The 25,935-nt window shown below is 47.1% G+C and overlaps 2 protein-coding genes across 3 annotated transcripts in view; both read right to left on the bottom strand.

Moving 5' to 3' along the window:
* Positions 1–315: 315 nt before the first annotated feature.
* The window catches only part of rad54b (RAD54 homolog B), a 28,760-nt gene continuing 3,140 nt past the window's right edge, over positions 316–25,935 (bottom strand). The window contains exons 4-15 of one of the 2 annotated variants that reach the window (XM_055904610.1): positions 7,794–8,015; positions 7,304–7,603; positions 7,024–7,186; positions 6,675–6,900; positions 5,829–5,915; positions 5,463–5,583; positions 5,243–5,382; positions 2,609–2,899; positions 2,362–2,525; positions 1,259–1,520; positions 794–1,058; positions 316–718 (exon numbers count right to left, since the gene is read on the bottom strand). In XM_055904610.1, coding sequence (XP_055760585.1) covers positions 498–718; positions 794–1,058; positions 1,259–1,520; positions 2,362–2,525; positions 2,609–2,899; positions 5,243–5,382; positions 5,463–5,583; positions 5,829–5,915; positions 6,675–6,900; positions 7,024–7,186; positions 7,304–7,603; positions 7,794–8,015 — 2,462 coding nt within the window. In that variant the 3' untranslated portion in view covers positions 316–497. Of the gene's footprint in view, positions 719–793; positions 1,059–1,258; positions 1,521–2,361; positions 2,526–2,608; positions 2,900–5,242; positions 5,383–5,462; positions 5,584–5,828; positions 5,916–6,674; positions 6,901–7,023; positions 7,604–7,793; positions 8,016–25,935 lie in introns of both variants that reach the window. The other variant, XM_055904609.1, reaches the window with a different exon arrangement.
* Positions 9,123–22,097, bottom strand: LOC129837996 (fibrinogen silencer-binding protein). Its single transcript, XM_055904615.1, has 2 exons — positions 20,800–22,097; positions 9,123–13,672 (listed from the first exon to the last, which is right to left on the bottom strand). Exons 1-2 carry the CDS (start codon positions 21,213–21,215, stop codon positions 13,102–13,104), a joined length of 987 nt encoding a protein of 328 aa, XP_055760590.1. The 5' UTR covers positions 21,216–22,097; the 3' UTR covers positions 9,123–13,101.

Here is a 25,935-nt window from a genome sequence, read left to right as displayed (position 1 = left end):
ATACAATTTGATTAGATTAATTTGCAGCGTTTGATTCATGTAAGTAAGCATTTCACGGTCAGGTCTACACCTGTTGTTTTTGACGCATGTCACAAATAACATTTGATTTGATCTGCAGTGTATGATTCATCTTCAGTGTTTGATTCATCTGCAGTGTATGATTCATCTAGTGTATGATTCATCTGCAGTGTATGATTCATCTGCAGTGTATGATTCATCTGCAGTGTATGATTCATCTGCAGTGTATGATTCATCTTCAGTGTTTGATTCATCTTGTTATTTCTGCAACAGAAAAAAGACAGAAGGAATACGCAGTATAACTTAGCAGTTTATTCCATAATTTACACTTTCTCTTCGATCAAACTGTAAAAACAGTAGAGAATATAAAGAAAGAATAACATAGTCCAATATTTCTCAGAAAGGAACACATCTTAAGGTCTCTGCATGAGGTCATTTGTGTAAAGCCTCTGTGTGTGTGTGTGTGTTGTGTGTGTGTGTTACTGAGTGGTGTGTGAGATGGTGGACTGGAAGGCGAAGGAGATGTGGTTTCGTGCGTGGTCCAGGTAAGCATCTCTGAAGGTGTGCGTGTCCCCTGCGAAGTGTCTCCACTGCATCAGCTCTGACATGCTCAGATGCTTCTGCCCCGCCCCACCACGGTCACCTTGACGACCCAGCTGGCACGGCCTATCAGACACAGGCGCCTCATCCTCTCCTTCTTCTATAATACACACAAGAAACACATTAAATAAAAACACGAGCAGACAACGGGTGTGATTTTATATATATATATTACCCGGGGCTGATCCGTCCATACTGCAGCTGCAGTCTAGCAGGTCGTGAGTGAGACAGGGTGTGTCCGTCAGGCTGAAGAGATCTCGCAGCTCATTGGAGGAGAAGCTGGTGTGCTCCGCCCCTTTCCCCAAGTCCACCACTGTCCCAGAAAGCCCCTGTTTGGACACCTGCCTCTGGAAGATACGCTCCTCTATGGTACCTGCAGTGAGCAGGCGGTAGATGTGAACAGTCTTCTTCTGTCCGTCTCTCCACACTCGTGCCATTGCCTGGAAAGGTATAGACACACAGGCAGACACACACATCAGCCCAACTATCACATTAGGAGGAAGGCCTCTTCCTCATCCTCACTCCTCCAAGAGCATAGCAGGTACTGACTGACCAGTAACGTGTACATATGTGTTTCAGATGTGAACGAAACATACACTAATGGTGGTGAGTGAGAGTGTGTGTGTGAGTGTGTGTGTACCTGTATATCGTTGGCAGGGTTCCAGTCGATGTCGTATAGGACCAGATGGGAGGCGCCGATCAGGTTAAGCCCCACCCCTCCGGCTTTAGAACTCAGGAGGAAAAGGAAGTGGGCGGAGTGAGGGCTGTTGAAGTTGTCCACCAATCGCTGCCTCTGGATGGTGGGGGTGTTGCCGTCCAGGCGACAGTAGGTGTAGTCCAGGTGGACACACAGGTCCTGGAGTAGGTCTAACGTCTGAGTGTAGTTGGACACCAACACCACCCTGTACACACACACACACACGCACACACACGATCAAGATGGTCAAGATCATCTCACAGTTATGTGCCAGAGTATGAGTGTGTCAACCATAGAATTAGAATACTAGACTGGACATGAACCTTCTTATGATGGTCTAAAGGTCAGCCATGTTGGTCAGGGAGTTGGACAGCCATGGTTAGCCAGTGCTGTGATATGATATTGTATAAAGTAATGCATTTGAAGAATTGATCTGCACTGTGTTTGTTAGCCAGCCAGTTTTAGAGGAATGATTCTATAAATGTTTCTAATGAACTGCCAACATTCCATTGAAACGACACAGTGAATCAGATAGGACTGAGACAAGTTGTAACTGGAACAACTACTGATACTGTATCATAGAACTCACAGCTTTCCAACAATGTTGACATTGTTGACATTTATGGTCTGTTTACATATATTTCAAAGGCTATTTCTAAAGAAAATGTGTATAAAATCTATATACATTTTATTGATAATAATATGACAATATTTTAGGTTGACAATAATTCTATTACACGATTTCTCATATCACATGCTTTGCTTTTATTTTCCTCTATAAGAAACATCTGGATTCTGCCTCTACTGCCATTCATTCCAATTAGACAGGTTTGGATTTCTCCCTGGCCAATATGGCTGCCATTTTCACCCCATTCTGGAACTTGGAGGGTTTATGACAGCCCATCTAGTAATTTAATAGGATCCGTATGGTGTCAACAAACCAATGCCAGTGTGCCCGGATCCCTTGACACACTTCATACTAACACACACGCACACACAGACACACACGCACAGACACACACGCACAGACACACACGCACACCTACCTGTCAGTAGGGCTGAGGTGACGAATAGTGGTCAGTAGGTCAGACAGGACCAGTAGTTTCCCTGAATCAGCTGTACTGAAGCCCCCAGAAGAGTAAGACTCTGGAAAGACACCTCTTAGCCCTTCATACAGAGAACCCTCTGCTAAGCCGCCATCAGAATGCTCCTGGAACACACACACAATCATCCCCATTATCATCATCATCATCATCATCATCTTCATCTTCATCGTGTCTTTATGTGTCATACCTGTACAGTGGAGAAGAGCAGTCCTGGGTGGTTGCAGAGCTTTTTCAGGGCGGTGATGCAGGCGAGGTGTGTGTGAGTCTGTGTTGACCCCTGTAGACAGGCTCGGATGACACGGTGCGAGAGAAGAGCCTGGTACAGCTCCTGCTGCAAGGGGGAGGGGCTACAGAACACTGTCCAATCATGACGAGGTGGCAGGTAGCGGTTGATGATCTCTTGGGTCCGCCTCAGAATAAACAGACCAGTCAGACGAGAGAGCTCAGCCGCTCGCTCCTCCCCCAAAACTCTCTCCTCCTACAGGGAGAGATATAGAGAAGGAATGAAGGGAGAGAAAGAGATGGGGACAGTACCTCAGTGCAGGAGGGCTGTTGTGAGAGTACAATAGAGAGATAGTGTAGAGGTATAGAGACAGAGATGGGGACAGTACCTCAGTGCAGGAGGGCTGTTGTGAGAGTACAATAGAGAGATAGTGTAGAGGTATAGAGACAGAGATGGGGACAGTACCTCAGTGCAGGAGGGCTGTTGTGAGAGTACAATAGAGAGATAGTGTAGAGGTATAGAGACAGAAATGGGGACAGTACCTCAGTGCAGGAGGGGTGTTGTGAGAGTACAATAGAGAGATAGTGTAGAGGTATAGAGACAGAGATAGAGATGGGGACAGTACCTCAGTGCAGGAGGGCTGTTGTGAGAGTACAATAGAGAGATAGTGTAGAGGTATAGAGACAGAGATAGAGATGGGGACAGTACCTCAGTGCAGGAGGGCTGTTGTGAGAGTACAATAGAGAGATAGTGTAGAGGTATAGAGACAGAGATGGGGACAGTACCTCAGTGCAGGAGGGCTGTTGTGAGAGTACAATAGAGAGATAGTGTAGAGGTATAGAGACAGAAATGGGGACAGTACCTCAGTGCAGGAGGGGTGTTGTGAGAGTACAATAGAGAGATAGTGTAGAGGTATAGAGACAGAGATGGGGACAGTACCTCAGTGCAGGAGGGCTGTTGTGAGAATACAATAGAGAGATAGTGTAGAGGTATAGAGACAGAGATGGGGACAGTACCTCAGTGCATGAGGGCTGTTGTGAGCGTACAATAGAGAGATCGTGTAGAGGTATAGAGACAGAGATAGAGATGGGGACAGTACCTCAGTGCAGGAGGGCTGTTGTGAGCGTACAATAGAGAGATAGTGTAAAGGTATAGAGACAGAGATAGAGATGGGGACAGTACCTCAGTGCAGGAGGGCTGTTGTGAGAGTACAATAGAGAGATAGTATAGAGGTATAGAGACAGAGATGGGGACAGTACCTCAGTGCAGGAGGGCTGTTGTGAGAGTACAATAGAGAGATAGTGTAGAGGTATAGAGACAGAGATGGGGACAGTACCTCAGTGCAGGAGGGCTGTTGTGAGAGTACAATAGAGAGATAGTGTAGAGGTATAGAGACAGAGATGGGGACAGTACCTCAGTGCAGGAGGGCTGTTGTGAGAGTACAATAGAGAGATAGTGTAGAGGTATAGAGACAGAGATGGGGACAGTACCTCAGTGCAGGAGGGCTGTTGTGAGAGTACAATAGAGAGATAGTGTAGAGGTATAGAGACAGAGATGGGGACAGTACCTCAGTGCATGAGGGCTGTTGTGAGCGTACAATAGAGAGATAGTGTAGAGGTATAGAGATAGAGATGGGGACAGTACCTCAGTGCAGGAGGGCTGTTGTGAGAGTACAATAGAGAGATAGTGTAGAGGTATAGAGACAGAGATAGAGATGGGGACAGTACCTCAGTGCAGGAGGGCTGTTGTGAGAGTACAATAGAGAGATAGTGTAGAGGTATAGAGACAGAGATAGAGATGGGGACAGTACCTCAGTGCAGGAGGGCTGTTGGGAGAGTACAATAGAGAGATAGTGTAGAGGTATAGAGACAGAGATGGGGACAGTACCTCAGTGCATGAGGGCTGTTGTGAGCGTACAATAGAGAGATAGTGTAGAGGTATAGAGACAGAGATAGAGATGGGGACAGTACCTCAGTGCAGGAGGGCTGTTGTGAGAGTACAATAGAGAGATAGTGTAGAGGTATAGAGATAGAGATGGGGACAGTACCTCAGTGCAGGAGGGCTGTTGTGAGCGTACAATAGAGAGATAGTGTAGAGGTATAGAGATAGAGATGGGGACAGTACCTCAGTGCAGGAGGGCTGTTGTGAGAGTACAATAGAGAGATAGTGTAGAGGTATAGAGACAGAGATGGGGACAGTACCTCAGTGCATGAGGGCTGTTGTGAGCGTACAATAGAGAGATCGTGTAGAGGTATAGAGACAGAGATAGAGATGGGGACAGTATCTCAGTGCAGGAGGGCTGTTGTGAGAGTACAATAGAGAGATAGTGTAGAGGTATAGAGATAGAGATGGGGACAGTACCTCAGTGCAGGAGGGCTGTTGTGAGAGTACAATAGAGAGATAGTGTAGAGGTATAGAGATAGAGATGGGACAGTACCTCAGTGCAGGAGGGCTGTTGTGAGCGTACAATAGAGAGATAGTGTAGAGGTATAGAGACAGAGATGGGGACAGTACCTCAGTGCAGGAGGGCTGTTGTGAGCGTACAATAGAGAGATAGTGTAGAGGTATAGAGACAGAGAGTGTAGATGTGTAATGTACCTCAGTGCAGATGGGCTGTCGGGAGCGGAGGATTGGCTCCTCGTACACCTTCCTGTAGGCAGCAGACGACCCCAGAATGCCCGGGTTCACAAACTCTATGATGGCATAGAACTCCTGCAGGTCATTCTGGACAGGAGTTCCTACAGTAGAGCACACACAATATATCAGAAAACACTAGGAGAAAGTAAAAGGTCAATAAAACAGAGGGCTGTGTGTGTACCTGTCAGAATAACTCTGCGTGTACAGCTGAGACCACTGAGGGCAGAGGAAGTCTTGATGCTGCTGTTCTTCAACCTGTGACCCTCATCACAGATCACCAGCTCAAACTCCAGCTTCTGTACCTAGACACACACACACACACACACACACACACACACACACACACACACACACACACACACACACACACACACACACACACACACACACACACACACACACACACACACACCTTTATGATGTCCCATGAGTGTATCATCCATCGTACTCCTAATCTGTGTCATTTAGGAGTTGAGGTGTAATTCCACAGTGTTGTAACACTGGTACTTCCCACCCCTGTTAGATAAGCTGCTGTGAACCAACTCACCACTTCCAGGGAGCGTAGCAGCATCTCATAGCTGATCACTAATACACTGTGGAGAGGAGACGCTGCAAACAGCTCCACCCTGTGGTCCTAATGAACAACACGGAACACACATCACCATATGGATCAGCACTACAGGGAAACACACTCCCCCTCTTCCTCCAAACACACCCCGACCTGGTTAACAGTGTAGACACTGATCAAACACACCCCGACCTGGTTAACAGTGTAGACACTGATCAAACACACCCCTACCTGGTTAAACAGTGTAGACACTGATCAAACACACCCCGACCTGGTTAACAGTGTAGACACTGATCAAACACACCCCTACCTGGTTAAACAGTGTAGACACTGATCAAACACACCCCGACCTGTTTAACAGTGTAGACACTGATCAAACACACCCCGACCTGGTTAACAGTGTAGACACTGATCAAACACACCCCTACCTGGTTAACAGTGTAGACACTGATCAAACACACCCCTACCTTGTTAAACAGTGTAGACACTGATCAAACACACCCCTACCTGGTTAAACAGTGTAGACACTGATCAAACACACCCCTATCTGGTTAAACAGTGTAGACACTGATCAAACACACCCCGACCTGGTTAACAGTGTAGACACTGATCAAACACACCCCTACCTGGTTAAACAGTGTAGACACTGATCAAACACACCCCTACCTGGTTAAACAGTGTAGACACTGATCAAACACACCCCTACCTGGTTAAACAGTGTAGACACTGATCAAACACACCCCTACCTGGTTAAACAGTGTAGACACTGATCAAACACACCCCGACCTGGTTAACAGTGTAGACACTGATCAAACACACCCCTACCTGGTTAACAGTGTAGACGTTGATCCTCTCACGGCCAAGCCACTTCTTAAACTCCGCCCCCCAGTTCTGCACCAGGCTGCCGGGGGCAACCACCAGCACAAGCTTAGCAACCGGCTTCCCGCCGTATGGGCCCTGCTTTAGCAGCGTCCACGTCAAAGCCACGCTCTGGAGGGTCTTACCCAGACCCATCTCATCTGCCAGGATAGCACCGTACCTACATGTAGCCCTGACACACACACACCCCACACACATAATCTATCAAAGTAAATAAATAACAGCCCCAGCACAGAGCCTTGTGGAACAAAACATACATTTTGTAGTGATCAGATGATTCCTCATCTCCCATTACCTCATCCCCATGACACACTCGTAGAGGAACAGCAGGCCGTCTCGCTGGTGGGGTCGGAGGTGAGCGGTCAAGTAGGGGTCAACCACAACATCCACCAGTGGGAGGCCTGCCTTGTTATACGCCCACTGGTGATTGGTTGAGGGCCGGGGCATGACAATGGCTCCTACACACACCATTAGAGAGATGATGTGTGTGGTGTGTTTGAAGTGTGTGAGAATGGGTAACTTCATGTGTGTGTGTGATGAGAGAGAGAGAGTGTACTGTATGTCTGTGTATTTACCTGGTGCTAGAGGGTCATGGCGTGGTTTACAGGGCCCCTCCTCCTGAGGCTTGGCCACTCCCCTATCAGTCTCTCCGCCCAATAGCGTCGGACGGCAGAACGGTTTAGAAGCTGGGCGTCGTGAGGGGGGAGGAGCTGATATCTTAGGCTCCTCCTTCTCCACATGGACGTCAAGGAAACAGCGGCCCTTATTGTAGTCCAGCTCTGATATGAGTCCCATCACCTCCACCTGTTTAGCTCCTATCATCAAGGTCTCTCCTTCACCCAGCGATGCCAGCTCTGATACCTTATAGCCACTACCTACACACACAATCTGAATCACACTCCGATGCACTCGGAAAATAACCCTCTCAGGGCCGGTCTCCTGGCCACAGAGTAGCCCTCTGGACTAAAACCACTTTCAAATCTGAATTCTCCATTGAGCATGATTTTTAGTCAAGGACTATGTTTAATCTGTGTTGGGGGAAACCTAAAATGTGCACACACTCACCCTTGCCGATGTCCTTGCCCTCCATGTCTTTAAGCGTGGCAGTGCGCCCTCGTGTCACCAGGACAGCGTCTCCCTGCCAGCGTTTGTGTTTCCTCCCACTGGCCTTACACCACATCACACTGAAGTACCGCGGCCCGTCAGAACCAGCACCGCTACCTGCCCCTGCCCCGACCACACCTGGACCACACCCTCCTGCCGGACTCTGTGAGGAACATCTGAAGTCTGAAACCCAAAAAACATCAACACTAATAATCAGAGCATTAACACACACATTACTGCTCACACAAACAGCAGCCAGCACTGTAAATATACTGGAACACACCAGTGGACACAAGTAGCTCAACTCTTTTTCACTACAAGATCCTGATTGGTCTTTTATATAAGCTAAAGCAGGAAGGTATGAAAGCGTGAATTCCTATTTTAAATGTATGTAGTTCTGTCCATTATTTTTCTGTATTATGTCATGTTTCATGTTTTGTGTGGACACCAGGAAGAGTAGCTGCTGTTTCAGCAGTAGCTAATGGGGCTCCTAATAATAAAATACTACACCATCTCCCATCTCCTGAACCGGGGCGGCAGGGTAGCCTAGTGGTTAGAGCATTGGACTAGTAACCGGAAGGTTGCAAGTTCAAATCCCCGAGCTGACAAGGTACAAATCTGTCGTTCTGCCCCTGAACAGGCAGTAAACCCACTGTTCCTAGGCCGTCATTGAAAATAAGAATTTGTTCTTAACTGACTTGCCTAGTTAAATAAAGGTAAAAAAAAAAAAAAAAAAAAAAACCAAGGCTTTGAATTGCTCTTTAAAAAACATTTGTTTTCAATTCTGTTATTGACAGCAGCAACATACAATTTTGAAAAGTGTGAATTGCGTGTGTACACAAATGTCAAATTATGATTCACTAAGGTTTTATGCAAGATCTGCTGAGTGTATTCACATGTTCACCAGCAGAGGTTGTTACTTCACTGAGGCCTCCACTCTACTTGCAGCCTGGGACTTTCCTACAGTGCCATGCCCAGGATGAGACATTAGCCCTGGGCCGCAAGAGGCTGTCCAAGCCATTTCACTATATTTATCTCTATAGAGGGTCTCCCTTGCCTTACAGAGAAACATTCAATCCAGTTTCCTCTAAAATTACCATATTAGGACTGTATAGTTACTGTAGTTAAGCATCACTGCATCCGTGCTTTACCTCACTTCTTCACTAGTGAAGTGTAAAAGTTACCTGCAGGCAGGGTCTGAATTACACATTCACTCTTACAGGTAGCAGGCTTACAGTGAAGATAGCCTCATATTGAGGCCAGACCGAAGAGGAGAGGTGAGGAGAGATATATTTTTTAAATATTTTTTTTATTTAACCTTTATTTAACCAGGTAGGCTAGTTGAGAACAAGTTCTCATTTGCAACTGTGACCTGGACAAGATAAAGCATAGCAATTTGACACATACAACAACACAGTTACACATGGAATAAACAAAACATACAGTCAATAATACAGTAGAAAAATTAGTCTATATACAATGTGAGCAAGTGAGGTGAGATAAGGGAGGTAAAGGCAAAAAAAAAAAAGGCCATGGTGGCGAGGAAAATACAATATAGCAAGTAAAACACTGGAATGGTAGATTTGCAGTGGATGAATGTGCAAAGTAGAAATAGAAATAATGGGGTGCAAAGGAGCAAAATAAATAAAATAAATACAGTAGGGGAAGAGGTAGTTGTTTGGGCTAAATTATAGATGGTCTATGTACAGGTGCAGTAATCTGTGAGCTGCTCTGACAGCAGGTGCTTAAAGCTAGTGAGGGAGATAAGTGTTTCCAGCTTCAGAGATTTTTGCAGTTCGTTCCAGTCATTGGCAGCAAAGAACTGGAAGGAGAGGCGACCAAAGGAAGAATTGGTTTTGGGGGTGACCAGTGAGATATACCTGCTGGAGCGCGTGCTACGAGTGGGTGCTGCTATGGTGACCAGTGAGCTGAGATAAGGCGGGGCTTTACCTAGCAGAGACTTGTAGATAACCTGTAGCCAGTGGGTTTGGCGACGAGTATGAAGCGAGGGCCAACCATCGAGAGCATACTGGTCACAATAGTGGGTAGTGTATGGGGCTTTGGTGACAAAAACGGATGGCATTGTGATAGACTGCATCCAGTTTGTTGAGTAGAGTGTTGGATGCTATTTTATAGATGACATCACCGAAGTCGAGGATCGGTAAGATGGTCAGTTTTATGAGGGTATGTTTGGCAGCATGAGTGAAGGATGCTTTGTTGCGATATAGGAAGCCGATTCTAGATTTAATTTTGGATTGGAGATGCTTAATGTGAGTCTGGAAGAAGAGTTCACAGTCTAACCAGACACCTAGGTATTTGTAGTTGTCCACGTATTCTAAGTCAGAGCCGTCCAGAGTAGTGATGCTGGACGGGCGAGTAGGTGCGGGCAGTGATCGGTTGAATAGCATGCATTTAGCTTTACTTGCATTTAAGAGCAGTTGGAGGCCACGGGAGGAGAGTTGTATGGCATTGAAGCTCGCCTGGAGGGTTGTTAACACAGTGTCCAAAGAAGGGCCAGAAGTATACAGAATGGTGTCGTCTGCGTAGAGGTGTATCAGAGAATCACCAGCAGCAAGAGCAACATCATTGATGTATACAGAGAAGAGTCGGCCCGAGGATTGAACCCTGTGGCACCCCCATAAAGACTGCCAGAGGTCCGGACAACAGGCCCTCCGTTTTGACACACTGAACTCTATCAGAGAAGTAGTTGGTAAACCAGGCGAGGCAATCATTTGAGAAACCAAAGCTGTCGAGTCTGCCAATAAGAATGTGGTGATTGACAGAGTCGAAAGCCTTGGCCAGGTCGGTGAATACGGCTGCACAGTAATGTCTCTTATCGATGGCGGTTATGATGTTGTTTAGGACCTTGAGCGTGGCTGAGGTGCACCCATGACCAGCTCTGAAACCAGATTGCATAGCGGAGAAAGTACGGTGTGGGCGAGGGGCTAAAGAAGAGGGGAGGAGAGAGGGATAGAGAAGGGGAGGTTGGAGAAGGGAAGAGGTGATAAAGCACAAAACCAATTTAGAAAAAATATTTTAATAGAAAACAATGAAACCACAGAAGATCTGAACAACAAACACTGAACATCACACCACTGTAACAGCAACACCCCCTTCTAAACCCCTCCTTCCTCCCAATCCACTTCCCACCCCATCACCTATCATCTTCCCTCCTAATAGGATGGTAAAGCAACACAGGGTTTTGAACGAAATGAAACCAGTCAAAATAGTACCAGTTTTAAAACCAGTGATAGTAGCGCCTCTTGTCTGACAAAAGCAGAGATCTGTATTGTCTTTTGCTCCAGAGTCATAGCTCAAATATATTTTTGATTCTTCAAAAGTAGCCACCCTTTGCCTTGATGACAGCTTCGCACACACTTGGCATTCTCTCAACCAGCTTCATGAGGTATTCCTTGAAAGCATTTCCATTAACAGGTGTGCCATGTTAAAACATGTATTTCCTTCTTATTGCGTTTGAGCCAATCAGTTGTGTTGTGACAAGGTAGGGTTGGTATACAGAAGATAGCCCTATTTGGTAAAAGACCAAGTCCATATTATGGCAAGAACAGCTCAAATAAGCAAAGAGAAACAACAGTCCATCATTACTTAAAGACATGAAGGTCAGTCAATAGGGAACATTAAGAACTTTTAAAGTTTCTTCAACTGCAGTCACAAAAATCATCAAGCGCTATAATGAAACTGGCTCTCATTAAGACTGCCACAGGAAAGGAAGACCCAGAGTTACCTCTGCTGCAGAGGATAAGTTCATTAGAGTTACCAGTCTCAGAAATTGCAGCCCAAATAAATGCTTCAGAGTTCAAGTAACAGACATCTCAACATCAACTGTTCAGAGGAGACTGCTTGAATCAGGCCTTCCTGGTCTAATTGCTGCAAAGAAACCACTACTAAAGGACACCAATAAGAAAATACTTTTTGGGGCCAAAAACATGAGCAATGGACATTAGATCGTTGGAAATTTGTCCTTTGGTCTGATGAGTCCAAATGTGAGATTTTTGGTTCCAACCGCCATGTCTTTGTGAAACACAGAGTAGGTGAACGGATGATCTCCGCATGTGTGGTTCCCACCGTGAAGCATGGAGGAGGTGTGATGGTGCTTTGCTCATGACACTATCTGTGATTTATTTAGAATTCAAGGCACACTTAACCAGCATAGTTACCACAGCATTCTGCAGCGATACGCCATCCCATCTGGTTTACGCTTAGTGGGACTATCATTAATATATCAACAGGACAATGACCTAAAACACACCTCCAGGCTGTGTAAGGGCTATTTGACCAAGAAGGAGAGAGATGGTGCAGCATCAGCTGACCTGGCCTCCACAATCACCCGACCTCAACCCAATTGAGATGGTTTGGGATGAGTTGGACTGTAGAGTGGAGGAAAAGCAGCCAACAAGTGGTCAGCATTTGTGGGAACTCCTTCAAGACTGTTGGAAAAGCATTCCTCATGAAGCTGGTTGAGAAAATGCCAAGAGTGTGCAAAGCTGTCATCAAGACAAAAGGGTGGCTACTTCGAAGAATATAAAATATATTTTGATTTGTTGAACACTTTTTTGGTGCAATATGTGTTTTTTTTTTTAATTCAATATGTGTTATTTCATGGTTTTGATGTCTTCACTATTATTCTACAATGTAGAAAATAGTACAATTGAATTAGTAGATGTGTCCAAACTTTTGACTAGTACTGTATATTTCCACACTATGAGATTGGAATACTGTGAAATGGTGAAATTAATGATAATGCCTTTTTAGCGTAAGAGATGTTTGAAAAGATCGGCTGAAATTTCAGCCTGTTCTGATGGGATGGAGTTTTGACCTGCCTGGTGACATCACCATAAATGTGTTAATAGACCAATAAGAAAGAGAGTTCCAAACTGTTCTGCCAATAACAGTTTGTTTTCAGTTTTCCCCTCCCCACTCAGACCACTCGCAGAGAATCCTAGCAAAATTCTTATTTGAGAAATTGAACTTTGCTAAGAATCTATTTTTGTTTTCCATTAAAATGATAAAAAATAGACAATCACAGTAAGGTAATTCATTGTTACCCAGAAATGATTTGATATTGAGATAGAGAAGGCTGCATTGGACCTTTAAATCCTCCCTCAAACTCACTGTTCATCACACAAACATTATTTCTCAGGCCAAACCCCTCTTCCACATGCTAAACATTCAACACAGTAATACAAACAATTCAGAGCATCCTCCTGAGTGCCAAATGGTCAGTCCAATCAGGCCATGAGTGTGTTAGTTATAGGGGCAGTGGTAGTCCATGTCTCAGCCTGGCTGCCCTCAGTTTCTCTACTTTGATTTTTGCTCTCAGAAGCTCCTCCTCCAGTTCCTGCTTCCTCTTTAGCCCCTCCCTCTTCTCCTCCAGGTATACGCCCATCTTTCTGTGATTGGTCATGACCTGCTCGTGCTCCTCCTTGGCCAGCTGAAGGGGACGGAGCCTGTCAGGGTCACGGCGGGGGTAGTGGTCATGAGGGTAAAGGTCACGTTGCAGTGTAACGGGTGAGGTGGAGAGGGGCAGGACGACGGAGGATGGGCAGGGAGAGAGGGAGCCGTCATAACCATGGACACTGCCCAACTCCTCATCTTCCTCCTCCGCCCCCTCTCCTCCTAGCACCACCCCCACACGCGTGGAGAGGATGGTCAGGTCTGGCGGAGGCTTCACGTCCACGTCCTGGTCCAGCCTGACCACATCCTGGTCCAGCCTGACCACATCCTGGTCCAGGTGGTGTGTGACGGGGTTTGATGGGTAGTCTGGGAGCGAGGAGCTGCTGCCAGGTTGCTCCATAGGAGAGTCATGCTTATACATCATCCTGCAGATAAACAGAATAATACCGCTTTATTACTGTATCATTATACATCACCCTGCAGAGACAATATGGAATAGAATACAGCTTTATTACTACAGCCATACATGTATAAGTGGCACTAGGTGGGGGTATTGAGAGTATTCAATCAATCAAATGTATTTATAAAGCCCTTTTTACATCAGCCGATGTCACAAAGTGCTGTACAGAAACTCAGCCTAAAACCGCAAACAGCAAGAAATGCAGGTGTAGAAGACCGGCTGTGTAGAAATACAACCGGTCTTCTGGAAGATCAAAAACATTCTTCTTAAAACCCTTTTCATGACCATCTCATACTTTGCTAAAGAATGCATTCTCCTACTGTGGGCTAATACCTCTCCTACGTTTAAAATGTGAATTGACCAGATTGTTGACTTTCTGCCTCTTGAAAAGCGGGTTTGATAGACTCGTCTCCACAACTCAAATATATTTCAAACTGGACAGAGTGAATGGGATGATTAAGGAAATGTGTGTATACATGACGTGTAAGGCGCTGTAGACATGACGTGTAAGGCGCTGTAGACATGACGTGTAAGGCGCTGTAAACATGACGTGTAAGGCGCTGTAGACATGACGTGTAAGGCGCTGTAGACATGACGTGTAAGGCGCTGTAGACATGACGTGTAAAGGCGCTGTAGACATGACGTGTAAGGCGCTGTAGACATGACGTGTAAAGGCGCTGTAGACATGACGTGTAAGGCGCTGTAGACATGACGTGTAAGGCGCTGTAGACATGACGTGTAAGGCGCTGTAGACATGACGTGTAAGGCGCTGTAGACATGACGTGTAAGGCGCTGTAGACATGACGTGTAAGGCGCTGTAGACATGACGTGTAAGGGCGCTGTAGACATGACGTGTAAGGGCGCTGTAGACATGACGTGTAAGGCGCTGTATACATGACGTGTAAGGCGCTGTAAACATGACTTGTAAAGGCGCTGTAGACATGACGTGTAACGGCGCTGTAGACATGACGTGTAAGGCGCTGTAGACATGACGTGTAAGGCGCTGTAGACATGACGTGTAAGGCGCTGTAGACATGACGTGTAAGGCGCTGTAGACATGACGTGTAAGGCGCTGTAGACATGACGTGTAAGGCGCTGTAGACATGACGTGTAAGGCGCTGTAGACATGACGTGTAAGGCGCTGTAGACATGACGTGTAAGGGCGCTGTAGACATGACGTGTAAAGGCGCTGTAGACATGACGTGTAAGGGCGCTGTAAACATGACGTGTAAAGGCGCTGTAAACATGACGTGTAAGGGCGCTGTAAACATGACGTGTAAGGGCGCTGTAAACATGACGTGTAAGGGCGCTGTAAACATGACGTGTAAGGCGCTGTAGACATGACGTGTAAGGCGCTGTAGACATGACGTGTAAGGGCGCTGTAGACATGACGTGTAAGGGCGCTGTAGACATGACGTGTAAGGCGCTGTAGACATGACGTGTAAGGCGCTGTAAACATGACGTGTAAGGGCGCTGTAGACATGACGTGTAAGGGCGCTGTAAACATGACGTGTAAGGCGCTGTAAACATGACGTGTAAGGCGCTGTAAACATGACGTGTAAGGGCGCTGTAAACATGACGTATAAGGCGCTGTAAACATGACGTGTAAAGGCGCTGTAGACATGACGTGTAAGGCGCTGTAGACATGACGTGTAAGGCGCTGTAGACATGACGTGTAAGGCGCTGTAGACATGACGTGTAAGGGCGCTGTAGACATGACGTGTAAGGGCGCTGTTGACATGACGTGTAAAGGCGCTGTAGACATGACGTGTAAGGCGCTGTAAACATGACGTGTAAGGGCGCTGTAGACATGACGTGTAAGGGCGCTGTAAACATGACGTGTAAGGCGCTGTAAACATGACGTGTAAGGCGCTGTAGACATGACGTGTAAGGGCGCTGTAGACATGACGTGTAAGGCGCTGTAGACATGACGTGTAAGGCGCTGTAGACATGACGTGTAAGGGCGCTGTAGACATGACGTGTAAAGGCGCTGTAAACATGACGTGTAAGGGCGCTGTAAACATGACGTGTAAAGGCGCTGTAGACATGACGTGTAAGGGCGCTGTAGACATGACGTGTAAGGGCGCTGTAAACATGACGTGTAAAGGCGCTGTAAACATGACGTGTAAGGGCGCTGTAGACATGACGTGTAAGGCGCTGTAAACATGACGTGTAAGGGCGCTGTAAACATGACGTGTAAGGGCGCTGTAAACATGACGTGTAAAGGCGCTGTAAACATGACGTGTAAGGGCGCTGTAGACATGACGTGTAAGGCGCTGTAAACATGACGTGTAAGGCGCTGTAAACATGACGTGTAAGGGCGCTGTAAACATGACGTATAAGGCGCTGTAAACATGACGTGTAAGGCGCTGTAGACATGACGTGTAAGGGCGCTGTAGACATGACGTGTAAGGGCGCTGTAGACATGACGTGTAAAGGCGCTGTAGACATGACGTGTAAGGCGCTGTAAACATGACGTGTAAGGGCGCTGTAGACATGACGTGTAAGGGCGCTGTAAACATGACGTGTAAGGCGCTGTAAACATGACGTGTAAGGCGCTGTAGACATGACGTGTAAGGGCGCTGTAGACATGACGTGTAAGGCGCTGTAGACATGACGTGTAAGGCGCTGTAGACATGACGTGTAAGGGCGCTGTAGACATGACGTGTAAAGGCGCTGTAAACATGACGTGTAAGGGCGCTGTAAACATGACGTGTAAAGGCGCTGTAGACATGACGTGTAAGGGCGCTGTAGACATGACGTGTAAAGGCGCTGTAGACATGACGTGTAAGGGCGCTGTAAACATGACGTGTAAAGGCGCTGTAAACATGACGTGTAAGGGCGCTGTAAACATGACGTGTAAGGGCGCTGTAAACATGACGTGTAAAGGCGCTGTAAACATGACGTGTAAGGGCGCTGTAGACATGACGTGTAAGGCGCTGTAGACATGACGTGTAAGGGCGCTGTAGACATGACGTGTAAGGCGCTGTAGACATGACGTGTAAGGGCGCTGTAGACATGACGTGTAAAGGCGCTGTAAACATGACGTGTAAGGGCGCTGTAAACATGACGTGTAAGGGCGCTGTAGACATGACGTGTAAGGCGCTGTAAACATGACGTGTAAAGGCGCTGTAGACATGACGTGTAAGGGCGCTGTAGACATGACGTGTAAGGCGCTGTAGACATGACGTGTAAGGGCGCTGTAGACATGACGTGTAAGGGCGCTGTAGACATGACGTGTAAGGGCGCTGTAAACATGACGTGTAAAGGCGCTGTAAACATGACGTGTAAGGGCGCTGTAGACATGACGTGTAAGGCGCTGTAGACATGACGTGTAAGGCGCTGTAGACATGACGTGTAAGGGCGCTGTAGACATGACGTGTAAAGGCGCTGTAGACATGACGTGTAAGGGCGCTGTAGACATGACGTGTAAGGCGCTGTAAACATGACGTGTAAAGGCGCTGTAGACATGACGTGTAAGGGCGCTGTAGACATGACGTGTAAGGCGCTGTAGACATGACGTGTAAAGGCGCTGTAGACATGACGTGTAAGGGCGCCTTTAAACATGACGTGTAAAGGCGCTGTAAACATGACGTGTAAGGGCGCTGTAAACATGACGTGTAAGGGCGCTGTAAACATGACGTGTAAAGGCGCTGTAAACATGACGTGTAAAGGCGCTGTAAACATGACGTGTAAGTGCGCTGTAGACATGACGTGTAAGGCGCTGTAGACATGACGTGTAAGGGCGCTGTAGACATGACGTGTAAGGCGCTGTAGACATGACGTGTAAGGGCGCTGTAGACATGACGTGTAAAGGCGCTGTAAACATGACGTGTAAGGGCGCTGTAAACATGACGTGTAAGGGCGCTGTAAACATGACGTGTAAGGCGCTGTAGACATGACGTGTAAGGCGCTGTAGACATGACGTGTAAGGGCGCTGTAGACATGACGTGTAAGGGCGCTGTAGACATGACGTGTAAGGCGCTGTAGACATGACGTGTAAGGCGCTGTAAACATGACGTGTAAGGGCGCTGTAGACATGACGTGTAAGGGCGCTGTAAACATGACGTGTAAGGCGCTGTAAACATGACGTGTAAGGCGCTGTAAACATGACGTGTAAGGGCGCTGTAAACATGACGTATAAGGCGCTGTAAACATGACGTGTAAAGGCGCTGTAGACATGACGTGTAAGGCGCTGTAGACATGACGTGTAAGGCGCTGTAGACATGACGTGTAAGGCGCTGTAGACATGACGTGTAAGGGCGCTGTAGACATGACGTGTAAGGGCGCTGTAGACATGACGTGTAAAGGCGCTGTAGACATGACGTGTAAGGCGCTGTAAACATGACGTGTAAGGGCGCTGTAGACATGACGTGTAAGGGCGCTGTAAACATGACGTGTAAGGCGCTGTAAACATGACGTGTAAGGCGCTGTAAACATGACGTGTAAGGGCGCTGTAGACATGACGTGTAAGGCGCTGTAAACATGACGTGTAAAGGCGCTGTAGACATGACGTGTAAGGCGCTGTAGACATGACGTGTAAGGCGCTGTAGACATGACGTGTAAGGCGCTGTAGACATGACGTGTAAGGGCGCTGTAAACATGACGTGTAAGGGCGCTGTAAACATGACGTGTAAGGCGCTGTAGACATGACGTGTAAGGGCGCTGTAAACATGACGTGTAAGGGCGCTGTAAACATGACGTGTAAGGCGCTGTAGACATGACGTGTAAGGGCGCTGTAAACATGACGTGTAAGGGCGCTGTAAACATGACGTGTAAGGGCGCTGTAAACATGACGTGTAAGGCGCTGTAGACATGACGTGTAAAGGCGCTGTAAACATGACGTGTAAGGCGCTGTAAACATGACGTGTAAGGCGCTGTAGACATGACGTGTAAGGCGCTGTAGACATGACGTGTAAGGCGCTGTAGACATGACGTGTAAGGGCGCTGTAGACACGACGTGTAAAGGCGCTGTAAACACGACGTGTAAGGGCGCTGTAGACATGACGTGTAAGGCGCTGTAGACATGACGTGTAAGGCGCTGTAAACATGACGTGTAAGGGCGCTGTAGACATGACGTGTAAGGCGCTGTAGACATGACGTGTAAGGCGCTGTAGACATGACGTGTAAGGCGCTGTAAACATGACGTGTAAAGGCGCTGTAAACATGACGTGTAAGGCGCTGTAGACATGACGTGTAAGGCGCTGTAGACATGACGTGTAAAGGCGCTGTAGACATGACGTGTAAGGCGCTGTAGACATGACGTGTAAGGCGCTGTAAACATGACGTGTAAGGCGCTGTAGACATGACGTGTAAGGCGCTGTAGACATGACGTGTAAAGGCGCTGTAGACATGACGTGTAAGGCGCTGTAGACATGACGTGTAAAGGCGATGTAGACATGACGTGTAAGGGCGCTGTAAACATGACGTGTAAGGCGCTGTAGACATGACGTGTAAGGCGCTGTAGACATGACGTGTAAGGCGCTGTAGACATGACGTGTAAGGCGCTGTAGACATGACGTGTAAGGCGCTGTAGACATGACGTGTAAGGCGCTGTAGACATGACGTGTAAGGCGCTGTAGACATGACGTGTAAGGCGCTGTAGACATGACGTGTAAGGCGCTGTAGACATGACGTGTAAAGGCGCTGTAGACATGACGTGTAAGGGCGCTGTAAACATGACGTGTAAGGCGCTGTAGACATGACGTGTAAGGCGCTGTAGACATGACGTGTAAGGCGCTGTAGACATGACGTGTAAGGCGCTGTAGACATGACGTGTAAGGCGCTGTAGACATGACGTGTAAGGCGCTGTAGACATGACGTGTAAGGCGCTGTAGACATGACGTGTAAGGCGCTGTAGACATGACGTGTAAGGCGCTGTAGACATGACGTGTAAGGCGCTGTAGACATGACGTGTAAGGCGCTGTAGACATGACGTGTAAGGCGCTGTAGACATGACGTGTAAGGCGCTGTAGACATGACGTGTAAGGCGCTGTAGACATGACGTGTAAAGGCGCTGTAGACATGACGTGTAAGGCGCTGTAGACATGACGTGTAAGGCGCTGTAGACATGATGTGTAAGGTGCTGTAAACTCATATTTTGCTTGTTGTCTCAGTTAAAGCTGGAACTATCATCTAATAATAAATTATACACTGAGTATACAAAACATTAAGAACAAATGCTCTTTCCATGACAGACTAACCAGGTGAATCTTGGTGAAAACTATGATCCCTTATTGATGTCATTTTTTAAATCGACCTGAAATCAGTGTAGATGAAAGGGAGGAGACAGGTTAAAGGGGGATTTTAAGCCTTGAGACAATTGAGAATGTGTGCCATTCATAGGATGAATGGGCAAGACATAAAATGTAAGAACCTTTGAACGGGTTATGGCAGTAGGTGCCAGGTACACCTGTACGTGTCAAGAACTGCAATGCTGCTGGGTTTTTCACACTCAACAGTTTCCCGTGTACATCAATAATGGTCCACCACCCAAAGGACATCCAGTCAACCAGACACAACTATGGTCCATAATCCCTGTGGAACACCTTGTAGAGTCCATGCCCTGACAAATTGAGGCTGTTCTGAGGTCAAGAGTGTGAGCATGAGGAGTGTGTATGTGTGCATGTGTAAACTGATTGAGGTTAGCTCTGTGTTCAGTTCTACAGAGCAGCACCTCCCCTCTCTAGTAGAGCAGCCCCTCCCCTCTCCTCTAGTTACTAGTAGAGCTCTACAGAGCAACCCCTCCCCTCTCTAGTAGAGCAGCCACTCCCCTCTAGTTACTAGTAGAGCTCTACAGAGCAACTCCTCCCCTCTCTAGTAGAGCAGCCACTCCCCTCTCTACAGAGCAGCCCCTCTCCTCTAGTTACTAGTAGAGCTCTACAGAGCAGCCCCTCCCTAGTAGAGCTCTACAGAGCAGCCCCTCCCTAGTAGAGCTCTACAGAGCAGCCCCTCCCTAGTAGAGCTCTACAGAGCAGCCCCTCCCCTCTAATTACTAGTAGAGCAGCCCCTCCCCTCTCGGAGAGCTGTACAGAGCAGCCTGTGTGTGTGTGTGTGTGTGTGTGTGTGTGTGTGTGTGTGTGTGTGTCTCACCTGTGCATCGTTGCTGGGTCTTTATCATGGTGGATAGCTCCGTGATGGAAAAGGTGAGGTATCATCTCCATCACTCTCCTGGTTGGTTCAGATATACTTCCTCTGTACTCTGGCTGGGCGTGTCTCCGTTGCATCACTTCCTGTTTGGCCGACTCCTTCAGCCTCTTGTAGAGGGTGCGTAGGCCCTGGGCAGTGCGGGGTGGCCTGTCCCCCCCCAGGACGTTGTACTGCTCAGACACTGTGTCCCAGCACTTGTTCTTGTCCACGATGACAGCGTGCTTGTTGGTGTGCTCCTCCAGGATGAGAATGTGTGGGCGGACCAGCTTCAGCAGGTCCAGTTTCTCAGACAGGGTGAAGTTGGACGAGCGAGCCTTACCCACCATACTGGACGACATGTAGACGGACCCAGACGCCATCTTAGAACATAGCCCAGGGAACCAGACTGGACCGAGCCAGGCCTAGACACCAGCACTAACTCAACACAATATCTCGCTTCTTTTGAGATTTGGTCTGGTTCTCAACCTCCCTTTTCTTTCTGTTCTGTGATGAGGCTCAGCCTAATACTGGTTTAACTCTCACTCACTCTCTTCCTTGTCCCTCTTCTTTCTCCCCCTTCATGGATTCTCAATCAAACAGTCTCTGTCTAACGCATGTACTCTCTCTCATCCGAGGTCTTCTCTGCTCTGTGTTACACAACACACACGGCAATAATAAGAATCAGGCTTAACTAGGCCAGCCTCGTTTAGGCCCCCGCCTACCGCGGAGGGCTTTGGGTGAATTCCTCCCAGCTTAGGCTGACGCAGGCTAAAGCCGCTTAAACCCAGCCCGACCTACTTACAGCTCGGTCTCTCTAAACCTCAAACCAGCGCTCGTTCTAACTGCTATACACCACATACTAACATACGGGGGGAAAGTGTGTGCTTACATGGGGAAATACCGATGAAATTGTAAAGATGCATTTTCTTTATTCTTATTTCCGTTTAACTAGAAAAGAGGAAACGGCGCTGGTTTAACCGGAGAGGTGTGCGCGCAGCGCGAGTCCGTGCGAATGCGCGATTTTTTTTCTTCACACAAAGGAAAATCAAAGCTGCTTCTCAAAGAGAAACACACGAATCATCCGCCGACGGGAACAACAGAATGAGGGAAAACTAGTGAAAAGCTAAAGAGAGAGGAAAAGCAGAGAAAGGAGAGGAGATAGACAGAGGCACTAGTTGCTCTGAGAGGGAGGGGGACAGAGCGCGTGTGCTCACTGATCCCAGGCACAGCTCTAATCTGCCTCGCGCTGCCGCTGCACTACCCACGCTCATTTGCATAATGCTGGACCTGCTGTCATTAAAACATAGGCTTGTTACAGTTGGCTAGGCTTCATTCAGTGTGTGTTTGTTTCCCTGAAGCCCAAACCAGAGCATTAAATAAATCCCTGCCAGTCCTAAATGGATAGACTAAGTGTCGCTCACCTTAGAAAGGCTATATTGGTTTGCTGCATTTCCTTTCTAAAGCAGCATATACATGATCTTGGTTTCAAGGAAAAATTATAACCACAAATAGATGTTGTGGCATAAAAAATTCCAAGTCCAGGGACACATGAGGGTTTGCAAATTAAAAATCCTTTAATTTGTAGTCATAATTAAAATACACCAACGAGTATAGGCCTAAATCAGGCTGACAAAAATAATCATATTTTTTAACTGAGCCTGTTGGTCTGAGAGCTGGTGCTCCAATACCGTTTGCCAGACGGTAGCAGAGTAAACAGTCTATGGCTTGGGTGGCTGGAGTCTTCCTCTGATACCGCCTGATATAGAGGTCCTGGATGGTAGGGAGCATGGCCCCAGTGATGCACTGGGTTGCCGCACCAACCTCTGTAGTGCTTTGTGGTTAAGTTGCAGAGGGAGGGGTTCAGTCCCAGGGTCACTAGCTTGGTGAGGAGCTTGGAGGGGACTATGGTGTTGAACACTGAGCTGTAGTCTATCAACAGCATTGACAGTTATTTCCCCTCCAGGTTGAAGTGCAAGATTGCGTCATCTGTGGATCTGTTGGGATGGTATGTGAATTGGAGTGGGTTTAGGGTGTCTGGGATGATGGTGTTGATGTGTGTCATGACCAGCCTTGGACTTCATAACTACAGATGTGAGTGCCACATGACTACAGTCATTTAGGCAGGTTACCTTGGAAGTCTCGGGAACAGAGACAATGGTGGTGCGTTGAAACATGTTGGCATTCCAGTCTGGGACAAGGAGAGATTGAACATTTCTGTTAAGACACTTGCCAGCTGGTCAACGCATGCTTTGATGAACACGCTTTGGTATTCCGGCTTTGTGATTGTGAACCTGTTTAAATGTTTTACTCACATCGGCTACGGAGAGCGAGATCACAGTCATCTGGAAAAACAGGGGCTTTCACGGAAGGCATGGAGCTTGTTTGGGAGTTCTGCATCGCTAGGCAACTTATGGCTAGTTCCCTAGGTAATCCGTTATCGTGTGCAAGCCCTGCCAAATACGACGAGCGTCGGAGCCGATGTAATAGGATTCCACCTTCCTCCTATATTGTCCTTTTGCATGTTTGATGTCTTGTCGGAGGTCGTAGCATCTTTCCCTGTCTTTTACATCAAGGACCACATTGGAAATAACCCAAAGGTTAAATCTAGACTTGGTTTCCTCTATCGTAATCACTCATCTTTCACCCAGCTGGCAAACTAACCCTGATTCAGACGGCCATCCTACCCATGCTAAATTACGGAGATGAAATGTATAGATCGGCAGGTAAGGGTACTCTCGAGCAGCTAGATGTTCTTTACCAGTCGGCCTTCAGATTTGCCAACAATGCTCCTTATAGGACACATCACGGCACTCTGTAAACTGGCCGTCTCTGTATATCCGGTGCTAGGCCCACTGGTTGATGCTTATTTATAAAACCCTCTTAGCCCTCACTCCCCCCTATCTAAAATACCTACTGCAACCCTACCGAGTGGTGCAGCGGTCTAAGGTACTGCATCTCAGTGCTAGAGACGTCACTACATACCCTGGTTCGATCCCGGGCTGTATCACAACTGCCGTGATCGGGAATCCCATAGGGCGGCGCACAAATTGGTCCAGTGTAGTCTGGGTTAGGGGAGGGTTTGTCCGGGGTTGGCCATCATTGTAAAATATGAATTTGTTCTTAACTGAATAGTTAAATAAAGGTTAAATAAAACAATACAACTATATATATATATATATATATATATAGCACCCGTTCTGCCAGTCACATTCTGTTAACGGTCCCCAAAGCACACACATCCCTGGGCCGCTGCTCTTTTCAGTTCGCTCCAGCTAGCGACTGGAACAAGCTGAAAAACACACTCAAACTGGGAAGTTTAGCCTTTTTGCCTCGTTAGGCCGTCATTGTAAATAAGTATACAGTGCCTTCGGAAAGTATTCAGACCCCTTGACTTTTTCCACATTTTGTTATGTTACAGCCTTAATGTAAAATTGATTCAATCGCTTTTTTCTCCTCATCAATATACACACAATACCCCATAATGACATCACAACACCCCATAATGACAAAGCAAAAACAGGTTTTTAGAAATGTTTGATAATTTAGATTTTCTTTTTACTGAAATATTACATTTACATAAGTATTCAGACCCTTTACTCAGTACTTTGTTGAAGCACCTTTGGCAGCGATTACAGCCTCAAGTCTTCTTGGGTATGACGCTACAAGCTTGGCACACCTGTATTTTTTCTCTGCAGATCCTCTCAAGCTCTGTCAGGTTGGATGGGGAGTGTCGCTACACAGCTATTTTCAGGTCTCTCCAGAGATGTTCGATCAGGTTCAAGTCCGGGCTCTGGCTGGGCCACTCAAGGACATTCAGAGACTTGTCTCAAAGTCACTCCTGTGTTGTCTTGGCTGTGTGCTTAGGGTCATTGTCCTGTTGGAAGGTGAACCTTCACCCGTCTGACGTCCTGTGTGCTCTGGAGCAGGTTTTCAACAAGACCTCTCTGTACTTTGCTCCGTTCACCTTTGCCTCGATCCTGACTAGTCTCCCAGTCCCTGCCGCTGAAAAACATCCCCACAGAATGATGCTGCCACCACCATGCTCACTGAGGGATGGTGCCAGGTATCCTCCAGACGTGACACTTGGCATTCAGGCCAAAGAGTTCAATCTTGGTTTCATCAGATCAGATAATCTTGTTTCTCATGGTCTGAGAATCTCTAGGTGCCTTTTGGCAAACTCCAAGCGGGCTGTCATGTGCCTTTTACTGAGGAATGGCTTCCGTCTGGCCACTCTACCATAAAGATCTGAGAGATGGTTGTCCCTCTGGAAGGTTCTCCCATCTCTACAGAGGAACTTTGGCCTTTTGTCAGAGTAACCTTTGGGTTCTTGGTCACCTCCTTGACCAAGGCCCTTCTCCCCCGATTGCTCAGTTTAGCCGGGTGGCCAGCTCTAGGAAGAGTTTTGAGGGTTCCAAACTTCTTCCATTTAAGAATGATGGAGGCCACTGTGTACTTGGGGACCTTCAATGCTGCAGAAATGCTTTGGTACCCTTCTCTAGATCTGTGCCTCGACACAATCCTGTCTCGGAGCTCTACGGACAATTCCTTTGACTGTGGAACCTTACATAGACAGGTGTGTGCCTTTCTAAATCATGTCCACACAACTGAATTTACCACAGGTGGACTCCAAGCTGTAGAAACATCTCAAGGATGCTCAATGGAAACAGGATGCACCTGAGCTCAATTTCGAATCTCATAGCAAAGGGTCAGAATACTTATGTAAATAAGGTATCGGTTTTAAATTTTGTATACATTTATAAAATAAAAAACCTGTTTTTGGTTTGTCATTATGGGGTATTGTGTGTATATTGCTGAGGATTTGTTTTCATTTAATCCATTTTAGATTAAGGCTGTAACGTAACAAAGTGCGGAAAAAGTCAAGGGGTCTGAATACTTTCTGAAGGCACTGTATGTTCTTAATTGACTTGTCTGCTTAAATAAAAAATATCCCTATTTTATTAGGCAAAATACAGTTTCTACCCGTGTAGCGCCTTTTTGGGTCTTAAACTCAATCGTTAACCTATACAAAGTCCCAGCATCTCTCAAACAATGTTTCAGAACATCTTTAGCAACAGCAGTGAAATGTAAACAATATATGCT

Source organism: Salvelinus fontinalis, chromosome 38 (assembly GCF_029448725.1).
Source record: "Salvelinus fontinalis isolate EN_2023a chromosome 38, ASM2944872v1, whole genome shotgun sequence".
In the NCBI taxonomy this organism is placed as follows: domain Eukaryota; kingdom Metazoa; phylum Chordata; class Actinopteri; order Salmoniformes; family Salmonidae; genus Salvelinus; species Salvelinus fontinalis.
This window is presented reverse-complemented; position numbering and strand designations above follow the sequence as displayed.

What these genes read in the sequence shown, in the direction of transcription:
- LOC129837996 (XM_055904615.1), bottom strand. Translation starts at nt 21,215, where the DNA reads ATGGCGTCTGGGTCCGTCTACATGTCGTCCAGTATGGTGGGTAAGGCT. An exon ending in GACCCAGCAACGATGCACAG is followed by an intron (nt 13,673 to 20,799) that starts GTGAGACACACA and finishes GTTTATCTGCAG; the next exon opens with GATGATGTATAAGCATGACT.